This window comes from Botryllus schlosseri, chromosome 15, assembly GCF_051294905.1.
Source record: "Botryllus schlosseri isolate E-star chromosome 15, Bs_hap1, whole genome shotgun sequence".
Lineage (NCBI taxonomy): Eukaryota > Metazoa > Chordata > Ascidiacea > Stolidobranchia > Styelidae > Botryllus > Botryllus schlosseri.
Window position 1 is genome coordinate 14521793 of NC_137250.1, and position 12131 is coordinate 14533923.

General features: G+C 41.9%; 1 protein-coding gene across 1 annotated transcript; it reads right to left on the reverse strand.

Annotated features, from left to right (window-relative positions):
* Nucleotides 1-1598: 1598 nt before the first annotated feature.
* Nucleotides 1599-8296, reverse strand: LOC145457771 (protein YIPF6-like). The gene is made up of 6 exons (XM_080336051.1): nt 8062-8296; nt 4030-4108; nt 2449-2508; nt 2279-2393; nt 2057-2217; nt 1599-1994 (listed from the first exon to the last, which is right to left on the reverse strand). Exons 1-6 carry the CDS (start codon nt 8185-8187, stop codon nt 1882-1884), a joined length of 654 nt encoding a protein of 217 aa, XP_080192177.1. The 5' UTR covers nt 8188-8296; the 3' UTR covers nt 1599-1881.
* Nucleotides 8297-12131: the final 3835 nt, after the last annotated feature.

A 12131-nucleotide genomic window follows, 5' to 3' on the forward strand; every position in this document is an offset into this window, starting at 1 on the left:
CTCCCTTTACTTTTCATTCAGTGTGCAATGTGCATGTGCATGCCTCCTCTTTACATCGCCTAGGCCAAGGTGCATGGGTGTCTGATTACACAGACTACTCCAAATCGCTTCGACATCTTCCTATCTTTTCACAGTTGATTTCAATTTTTTGAAAATTCCGGTCCGCCAAATACTTCTTGAAATTTTGCCGGTCCGCGAGTTGAAAAAGGTTGAGAACCACAGGGCTACATCACAATCTTCATCATGCGCTTCTTGATATAGGAACCAATGCCCAGTGCCCACCAAGTCTTGCTCCAGTTAGGATATTCCGGTACTTATTGCATAGCACCATGTCAACCTATTTGTTTCATTTGATCGTTTATGATTCGATCAGATAAGTGAGCGTCTACAATTGTAGGCTACAAGCTGCAAAATGACAAATGATAATGTTCACCGACAGTGCAAACATCTACCATACAAACGAAAGGCATGTTGCCAAAAAATTTCAACTTTGTAAACAATTTTGGCATGTCAATAAAACCTCCGTACTGATAACAGATATCAATATCCGATTATAGATAACTAAGGTAAACCCCGGTTTACAAAGTTGATCACCAGTTGTTGGGAATTCCCCTATTTCGATACACGTATATCAACCATCGGATTAAGGTAACTCGGTGCTTCCCCCTCCTGCTAATTTATGGGAATCCCCAGCAAAACCGTAAGGGTGTTCGACTGAATCAGTGGGAAAGTAACGAGACACATAGGCAAGATTCCGATATTGCTTCTCTGAAGCAATTGACACTGCTAGGATTTCTACCTCACCGTTGCATCTCACCGGTAAGGTAAAAGTCAACTCGTCCAGAATAAAAGGAAAGGACGTAGTTTATTTTTGTCCCTGATGTTTTTGCGGCATATACACCGACTCATGATACACATACACGCGATCTGCGCATATGCATACCATGAGTACATGATGTGCATATGCCGCTGGACAAGGAAGCGCAGATATAGCCTTTACAGCTTTCTAAGTCATGCACCACCCCTCCGTGCTATCCCAGTAATGCATGAGCGCCAAGCAGGGAAGCCATGGATACCAGTGTTACTAATCAGGTCTTTGGTCTGACCCGGCCAGGAATCGAACCCACGGCCTACCGATCAAGAAGCAGGACGCTTAACCATTGCGCTATCTTGTCGGTCAATAGGGACATATTTATTCATATTAGCAGAAAACAGCAAGTCCAATAGAGACCCGCTCCCTGAGAGACACTAATCAAAAGATGGGAATGGTGTTTTGACTTTTCGGACTGCAAAGAATCCAGTTCTCTGATAACTCCTAACAGCTCTCTATTTCCGATTGAACGATGATATCCCAGACGAGCATAACCTCACCCCCTCGGAACTGTAACTTCAATACGAACACAGCTTCTCTGTTTGTATGGTCCCTGATGTTATGTTTCCATCACAGTTCAAAAAATAGATATTACATTCAACCACTCATGTGTAAGTTACCGATATATATACTCAGTTTTTGTCATACAAAAATCCTGTCACTGGTTATTTTATAATTAAGTTGATGATTAATTACCTAACGAAGTTTTCATTGAATGAGAATCACATTGTTTTCGATCAACTGACAACAATATATTTGCACAAGGGAACCAAACATACAAAGTCAAAGAACATTCAAGATTTTTCTCGTGTATCAATAAATATAAAGAGCATTTTATTTGTCCATTAAATCTGCAAGACTTTCTACGTTGTTATATAGTATACGAATATTGCGGCCATATTGAACAACTCATATCAGCGATAGAATTCGATGGACAAACTCACAATCGACATCCCTCAGCCGTTGCATAACTCACGAAAGCGAATGAAAGACACACGTTGTCCCTAAACTCAGGTTAACGTTAACACCATCCACGCCAGCAGAAGATAAAATAAGCAAATTGGATATACCGCCAATGCTTTACGATTGGAAGGTTGACTATCCCCCAAGAACGCAATGGAAGCTGAAAGTAAAACAACAGTATGGTATACCAGGTGAGCATTCAAAATTTGTTATCAGTCTTACCAAAAATGGACCAGCCATATCCCAACGCCACAAGAATCAAACGGACAATAAAAAAGAGAACGCTTTTTTGGGTGAAGCGAATTATGACCCAGGAACAGAGCAAGGAAACAACGAGCGGGCATATACAGTAACCAAGCACACAAACGCTCTGAAAAAAAGATCTGAAAAAACAAACATAGAAACTCTGTGCGGGGTATTACTTTTAAAGAAAGAATGACTCACATTTCACCACCGAGCAGTTGTGAATTCAACGTGACCACTGCCGCTCCGACCCAGACTACGACAAACACTTCGGCAAACTGTGGTCCTCCGCCCCAAGATTTCTCATCACTTTCAACTATAACATGATAACGTCACCGAATTACGTTCATAATTACAATTCAGTTACTCACCAGATCCTTGGAGGAATATTGCCATTACCACGCAGAGTAAAAGCGGGCCCCAAAGATCCCCTGTAAAATATGTAACATAAATATGTTAACATCATCGCAGCATTTATATTTGGTATCAACACTAAAACTGAAGCATATAAACGCATGGAAAACATGAAGAATAATTTAACAGAGGTGGTCAGTGACGAAGTACCTCAAATTTTTCAGAGTACCCAAGTAGGTCTTGCTTTCTTGCACTACTCACTAAAGGGATTCTGTGTTTTACCACTTCCACTTCTACTTGACAGTTCATTAGACAGAACCAGACCAGGAATACTTGTTACTTGTTTGAAAATTTATACCTCTACCTCTACTCATACTTTGCTACGTCATTATTTCTACTTCTACTTGAGTACAAGGATGACTACTTCGACAAGCTCCGATTGTTATTGATTATAATCTATATGAAATTGACTGGATATCCATAAGACTGGCAACATTAAGTTGCACCTAGAATCTACAGCAGTCGATAACAACAACAACAGTAAAAGTATCGAATGTAAACGTGGAAGGGCAACGACCGATTTTTCTGCTGCATTCCGCTTGGCTTAGGCTGGAATCAGAATAGTTTTGCGGCTGCGACTGTAGAATTTCTGACATTTCAAAAGTTCTCCTCCAGAGCGCAGAATTCGCTGATTCTGGTCTTGATCGAATGCTACTGTCGCACCGATTCCGAAAATATAAATTGATATGATCAGTCACTGGAACCACCCTGAACTCGCCCTCCAAGTCTGAAATATCGTCATTGTCTGAACAATCGGAGAGCCGCGATGGGTCATTGTTTTGCAGTCATCCGATTGTTCTAAACAATGCAGATTTCAGATGTTGAGGGTGATTTTTGATCGAAGTCGGGAGCCTGACCGTATTTTAAGTTATATTTTCTGAATCATTGCGACAGTAGCTTCCGATCAAGACCAGATTCAGTAGATTCTGCGCTCTGGAGGAGAACTTTTGAATTGTAAGAAATTCTACTGTCGCTGCCGCAAAACAATTCTGAATCCAGCCTCAGTGAAGCAGAACGAAACTGCAAAATCGGTCTCGCCATTCCATGTTTACATTCGTTAGTAAAACATTATTATGCATTACACCAGAAGTCTTGTAAATCAGTCAGAGCCTTTGAGCTATAGCCTGCAATAATATTGCCAAGAGCCACATCATGCACATAGGCACATAGTTATGATCACCGTCCATCCCACTCACACACAGACACCTGCCAACCCCGACGGCCAGCACAGAATTGTGTCATCAGTTCAGAAGCGTTTTATATACAACATTGAACATTGTGCGTAATGTTTTAGATACACAATCATGAGTAGGAATGAAATGAGCAAATGATGGCCCATGGCCATTAGGCTCATTTAAAATATGAGTTCATCCAATCTGTTGATGTTAGATTGCCAGACCCATATTTTGCCGCACAGTTTCTCTGTCATTTTAGGTGAGCTTCTCACTTCAATAAGTCTTTGCGATATTTTCATCCAAGTTTGGCCATACTTGGCCTGATTTCAGAAATAAGTATTAATCCCATTGAAAAATACTTACATTCTCTGAGCAAGGATTTATCCTTCTTTGGATACGCAACATGAACGAATTTCCTCCCGATAGCTTTAAAATCGCGCATCTAGAAATAACAATCGAATTCTGCAATGTTTGGATGAATCTTATAAATTTCTACTGAAAGATTGTCCTAGCTAGCATACAAAAATCATTTACCGTGCTTTCGTTGGAAAGGGCAACAACATACTTTAAATAAAAATAATTTATGAAAATGAATTCAATAAGTAACAAGCTAAATTCATTTATTGATTTACACTGCGAGAATAATTTCTATGGTGTGGCATCTATCATCTGTCATTCAATACAAAATTCAGAACTTGAGCACCACCATGTAAAATAAACATTTTAAAACATTTCAACAATTTCTATCAATTCAAAATACCAAAATAATCGCATTATAATGAAAAGCAAGAATGAGTCGAAATGAGTCAATCAATCAACCTTCCACCTTGACCTTGAAAATGTCATTATGTAATTTTCAGGGATGTTGTAATTCTGACATAGTACATTGATGCAAGATATTTGAATTGTGCAATATCCACAGATTTCAAAAAAATTATTTCTGGAGAAGCCAGTTTTGATAACCTAAATTATACTACACAGGCTCTTGACATGGCTGTCTGTCATGGGAACATTGATACCTAAATCCAGTGGCGAGATTAAAAATTCTTCTCTGCAAGTAGGATCACGATAGTCATATTTTTCGACAAACACACTGATTATTTCACATTTTGAAAAAAACAAACAAGCAAGCTGCTTGAATCTCAAAAATAGGTTTGTCAGAAAAGATGCAAAAATCCATTGGCAGTAACCAGTATTGCTAACTAGTTCACTGATCTCATGAAATTCCGCATGAAGATTCTATAAGAACTGGTAAATCTAGCACTACGGTATCTAAATTATTTAAAAAAATCATGGCCAGGGATGAGGGTAAAGACGGTAAAAGATATTTTTGGCCCCTTTTGCAAATAGGTAGCCTACATAGCCAGGCGAGTATAAAGCCTTCATCAGTAATCTCACATCCCGACGAATTCATGCAAACTTAAAAGACCTATAGGGTCTTTACCAGCAACTCAGTCGCTCAGACATCCCGGAGTGTGGCAATATACCATACCAGCACAAATACCAATGTAGGCCTATACATTGATAGCCAATTAGAGGGGTCCATAAGGAACGCAAGTTCCTGGAAGAGCCACGTTCAGTCGCAAGGAAAAAAATTACCATGGAACTGCGGTTTGTTCTACAGCCTTAGAGATTACATGAACCAATCTTTGAACCAATATACCAATCAAAGTTACAATATGGCATCGTCTGTTGGGGGGCTACCAGTGTTAGCGTACTGAAGCCCCTGCAAAAACTACAACGTCAGGTCTTCCGTAATCCGTATCATAGCTAGGGCCTCAAAGGGACCAGGATGTGTGTCCAACAAATCATTGCCCAGAAGATTCTTTAACATAAAAGATATGCCGAAACTAGAAGTTGCCAACTTTTTGTGTCAGCAGCGGTACCGCCGTACCGGTCACCATGATTTGTTACTGGAATGTTTGCCGGTGAACTTGGCACTTTGAGTGGTTTTCGATGTTGTACGGGGGTTAGGACATGCGTAGATCACACAGTCACGGCGTGATTAGATCACAGATTGTGTAACCGCGGGAAATAACGAGACGCTCTTCACTTGGTGAACTCGGCCCTTGGAGGAATTGGCACTAGAACACCTTCGCATTAGAAATGCATTTAATATGAACGAACAGTATCAAAAAGGAAATTTAAACGTGTCATGGCGGTAGATCTCGTAATCTTGGGATCCTTCAACCCTGTTATCGAGACACCCTAACCCCCAGAGTGGAATCGTCTCTCCAAAGGCAAAAAATAATTTATTTTGACGTGATCATGCAAAACATTTGTTGATGAGGAACACTGGCTTGTCGTGATCGATAAACGAAGCGCCGCTTGATCTTCCACAGCTCCGATCTCGCATAAAACGCCAAGATCCATCTTCTCAAAACTTACACGACACACGCCTGTCACTCACGCCATCGATTCCAAGCAGAACGCGCGTGGTCGGTATATGAACGCTGAGTTATTTCCCGAGGCTACGCAATCCGTGATCTAATCACGCCGTGACTGCGTGATCTACGGATGCCCTGACCTCCTTACAAGATTGACGAATCACTTGATAATACTATTATTAGTTTATTAATTCATATTAATAGCTGTTAATACACTTCATTACAAAATTTCCCGAGGGCCGAATTCATTGAGGGCCGAATTTATCAAGTGCCGAGATTGTGCGGCCGAATTCACCAAGTGCAGAGTTCACCGGCAACCGCTACAATAACTTCTTTACCTCGGTATCAAAAGTGCATAAGTATAACTACGACACACGTGCGTCCACGTCATACAACTACCATATGGTACACAGAAAAGATCATTGCTCTATCAAATATGCCGGAACTGTATTGTGGAACAGTAGCCTATCTCGCCAGCTATATACGACAGTCATCGAGCATGTTCAGTTGTCCATTGTCCACATTCGAGTCGAAATACAAACAATTTCTACAGAAGAAACACTATAGTGTAGGTAATGTATCCTTTAGTCGACCAGTCTGTGACATGACATATCGATCTCGCCTCTCGACACATGCTACCTTTTTTTGTCACCTGTCCTTTTACTTTTCATTCAGTGTGCATGCCTCCTTTTTTACGATTACCAGTGAACCCAGCCCTCGGTAAACCCAGCCTTACAAACCCAGCCCTCGGTAACCCAGCCTTCGGTAAACCCAGCCCTCGGTAAACCCAGCCCTCGGTGAACTCGGCCCTCGGAAACTTTTGTAATTGAGTGTATTAACAAGTATTATTATGAATTATTAAACTAATATTGCTATTGTCAACTGATTTGTCGATCTTGTAAGGAGGTCAGGGCATGCGGAGATCACGCAGTCATGGCGTGATCAGATCACGTGATCACGGATTGCGCAAGCGCCAAGCGCGGCCTTACAAACTCGGCCCTCGGTGAATTCGGACTTCGATGAACCCGGCCCTCGGTGAATTCTGTCCTCGGGAAATTTTGTATTCACCGGCAACCCTAATATCCCCCCTCCCCCAACCCTAATATCCCACCCCCCGCAACCCTAATATCCCACCTCCACCAACCCTAATATCCCACCTCCACTAACCCTAATATCCCCCTTCCCCAATCCTAATATCTCACCTCCACCAACCCTAATATCCCACCCCCGGCAACCCTAATATCCCACCTCCGGCTACCCTAATATCCCACCTCCACCAACCCTAATATCCCCCTCTCCCAACCCTAATATCCCACCTCCACCAACCCTAATATCCCACCCCCGGCAACCCTAATATCCCAACCCCGGCAACCCTAATATCCCACCGCCACCAACCCTAATATCCCCCCTCCCCCAACCCTAATATCCCACCGAGCGAGATAGTGTAATGGTTATGCGTCCGGCTTCTCGAGCGGTAGGTCGTAGGTTCGATCCCCGGCCGGGTCATACCAAAGACTCGAAAAATGGTATCCGCAGCTATCCTGCTAGGCGCTCAGCAATCACGGATAGCATGGAGGAGAAAAAAAACGGGGGCGCAGACTAGATGACCTCATGGGGCCGTATCGCAACTCCGTCGCCAAAGCATCTCGATGTTCCAGGCGAGAAAGAATATCATATCTCTCTCTCTCACCTCCGGCAACCCTAATATCCCCCCTCCACCAACCCTAATATCCCACCTCCGGCAACTCCCGGTTCACCGAGGGCTGGGTTCACCGAGGGCTGGGTTTACCGAGGGCTGGGTTTGTAAGGCTGGGTTTACCGAGGGCTGGGTTCACCGGCAACCTTTTTTACATCATCTATATAGGCCAGGTGGGTGTCCGATTTGGCGATTTTAAAGACTACTCCAAGTTGTTTCGACAGCTTCCTATCTTTCAATGTATTGCAGTCTTGTGATGTATTGAAATGATGAAAATTGTAGCAATAAATTGAATCAAAAGTTTAGACTTACAAAAGTCACCCGGACTGGTTCGTCTAACGTAGACAATTCGTCGTCGTCCACCGCAGGAGATTCTACTGGAGCCGAAATGTCACCTTCCAGGGAGTTGCCATAGTCAACCTCTTGAAATTCAGACATTCTACTAGATCGCCCGATTACACTTCGACTATATAACACGACTACGCACGCACCACTATGGTGAAATGGGAACCGACAAGTGACAACCGGGGTTGATTACGCGATGATGCAGTCAACTCTTTCACAGCAGTTGAAGTGAGCAACCAACCGTTGCGACGAATATCAATGATAGGCTTTGACCATAGTGTCCAGTCTGTCCACTGTCCTATATGGTGTGGACTCTGGACACAAGCAAATCTCGCGGCTCAGTGCGATTGGAGTTCTGTAGTGTGACGCAACAAAGCCGTTTGGAATGATAGGGTGCAGCTGAGGAGCAAGTCCTACGAGAGTGAGAGTGTGAATGCTCAATGGCTCAATCGCTTGCCCAACAATAGCCAATACGCTTGCGGTTTCCGCTGCTCCCAGACGGTAAGGTTGCGTCACAATATCAAACTCCGTTACAATGCAACACTCGAGGCTGATTGTGGGGGCTTCTAGGACTACGAGCAGAATAAAATTTATATATTCGCAATCAGTACCGCGGTATCTTTCAATTGATACCAATTTTATCAGTTTTCGCGCTCGGCAAGCTGGTCAACAATCGCCGTAAAATTGCCTTCATGGCCAAATTGGGACGTTGAACAATCGCAATTAGCCGTGAGATTTTCTTGTGTCCACACGGGGCCTACGATACCGGTCCACACCAGAGTTGGGTCAATTGTAATTTGTAATTGAGCTGAATGTAATATATTACATTTTTTCATGTAATTGTAATTGAGGCATCTCTATTTTGTGTAGCCTAATGAACATTTTGCTCAATTACAATCTCAATTACATTTTCATGGAAACCTGACAATCACAACATAAAATAATCGTTTATCATTTATTCGTCGCACCACGCAGTGAAAATCCGGTACCTTACGAACCAGGATGAAGACAAGGGGCCTTAAGGCCTTAGTAAACAGTCACCACATGTAGGCTAATAATTATAGCCTATTTACATCGGTGTTCTATGCGTGCTACGTTATAACTAGATAATTCAGTCACGCTAAACTGTTTCCCATACTTCAGTATAGCAACAGAAAACTTTGTGAACTACAATATAGGCTAAACCAGTGGTTCTCAAACTGGGGGCGTGTCCCCTTGGGCGGCGTGAAAGCATCTGAATGGGGCGCGGCGCTCCAGTGAACTGAAAACTTTTCCGCGGTTGGCCCGATTCACCTCCATGTTGGAGAATTCTCTCATCAACAGTCATAACCTTCCATACCATCAAACTATATGTATAAGGATTGCTAACTTTTTGGTTTCATTGTGTGCTATGACGATAAGGGGGGGGGGGGCACGAAATATATTCACTGTCATAAAGAGGGCGCGTCTAAAAAAGTTAGAGAACCATAGTGGGCTAAACTAAATCCTAATATTTCAAAAATGGATGAGCAGCAAATAAACTCTTCTGAAGCCTGTGCCGAACCATTTCCTACACCACGCTCAAAGTTTTTTTAATCTCTGACCAGTACCGAGGCTTGTTGCAACAATAGCAAAAAACATTCAAGTTCCCAACCAAGGCTTCATCAAACTTGATGACGCATTTGTAGAGATGTTATCCCAATCTTACCTCCAATCTTGACCAAATTTACTGGGACCAGAAACTTTTCGCACCCTAATGTTCTTCAAATGCTTGGAAAATCATCGCTGCTCACCTGATATATCAGACAAAATGGCCAGCGATTCCAATCAGGTTCAAATGCAATCTAACAGTTTCCGAGCAAGTGAAAATGTAAATGCGAACCAAAATATTGCAATTCTTAGTTATCAGGAGGTTCTTTCCTTTTGCATTTATTTTAATTTTACGCACCTTTTCGGTATCATCCTTATCGCCGACGCCTTACCAATAACATTTCATTATCCTGATTCGATCAGCTCTGAGTAGCCTAATCGTTTGATTACATTCCATTGACTGTCCTGTAGCCTATTCGCTGTTAGTCGCTCAAACCTTTGGTTCTTAACAGTCGCTTGAAACATTTTTCTGTGCTATTAGTTTTCAGTACTCATGATTAGGAATAGTTCGAATACGTTCGAGTTTTTTAATTATCAGGAATGAATTGAATAGCTTGAGATTGTTGCTAATTACGTCGCTACGGTTGTCAAAGAACACCTGTCTACTGAAGCAATTACCTGTTTAAAGGTAATTGTAATTATAATTGTAAACAATTACATGTTTAACAGTAATTGTAATTGTAATATGCTATTTTTATCATTGAGTAATTGTAATTGTAATGTAATTGAAACATGCAAGGAAGTAATTGTAATTGTAATTGAATTAAAATATTGTAATTGATCCAACTCTGGTCCACACCATTGTATGATACTACGTCCACACCATCGTAGGACACTATTGTTTGCTTGGTTCAAGTGCGCAATTTCAGATTGCATATAGCAGACCCTACGAGTTTTGTAATACACGAGGGAGGGCGTCGCACAGTCTCAGGGGGGATATCGGTGAGAAAAATCATAGAACCAACGTAGTAATGCCATCATATCTATCACACGACGCGGTCGGGTCCTTGATGACGGTAAAATATCTTCATATCCTGCACGGGATGTATAGCTGCACGAATCGAGCTCTCTGCACCGTCCACTTCCAGATTTTGACGGTTTATTGGAATGTAGGCTAATTATGACTGCTCACTTACTTGAGCAGTTTACCAAGTCAGCAAATTCTACGTCTACTTCAGGTAGTTATAGGCTGCTTCAAAAAGTGCTACTTCTACTGGTACTTCGAACAGAATTAAGTGTTGTAACTTCCACTTGAAATCAGTGGCGTAGGAGCATAGGCTGCCGCGCAGGCATTCGTTGAAAATACCGCCCAAATTCTGTCAGTTACTGGAAATGTCCACAAGATCAGTCGAATCAGGAACTATACCTATTAGGGTGGAGTGAAAATGACTTTTTTTTTTCAAATCGAAAAACGGGCTTCCTCAATCCTGGCAAATGACCTAAAACTTCAATAACAAGTGACTTCAGGGTATTACCCCCATTTTCCAGCCGGCAACCCCCCAATTTCTGCGCGTGGGGGGGGGGGGGGGGTAAAATAGCCCATCTCGGCAACCGCTGGTCGTAGAATCATGATATATAGCTCAAAATCTGCGGAAGCATCATGTTTCTATCTGTCCAAAGAAGAAAGTTTTCTCGATTGTGAACACAAAATGAGTTATAGCCAAAAAACAATATATACACACATTTTTGTTGAAATTCAGCATTCTGACGAATTGTGATCCGTCATCAGTTTTTTTGAAAAGAAAAGCCTCTGATTTTGTTTCATCCATGCCACAATCAAACAGTGGAACGACATGTAAAGCTCGTAACAGAAGCATCAGCACAAGTTTCTGGATTTGAAAGACGAGATGGCCTCTCATTCGCCAAAAAATTAAGTCTCGTAAACTGATGAAAAAATTTGACACAAAAATGCATTTTCAATAAGTCGTTAAATGTGAGTGTTTCATTATGTTTTGAACCGATTTTAAAAGGACTGTGTTGTGAATATATTTGTATTATGAGCCCAATATTCGGTATTGTCAGTGTGTTACTTTTCTTTTCAAAAAAACTGATGACGGATCACAATTCGTCAGAATAAATGCTGAATTTCAACAAAAATGTGCGTATATATTGTTTTTTGGCTATAACTCATTTTGTGTTCACAATAGAGAAAACTTTCTTCTTAAGACAGATAGAAACATGATGCTTCCGCAGATTTTGAGCTATATATCATGACTCTACGACCAGCGGTTGCCGAGATGGGCCATTTTACCCCCCACGCGCAGAAATTGGGGGGTTGCCGGCTGGAAAATGGGGGTTGTAGTTGACTCCGTCAACGTGAATTGGACTTTAGAGTATCATTAGGATTATTATATGTGGCCAACATACATTGTATCGTACATCTTGTAACTAGTCAAAGCCAGAATCGT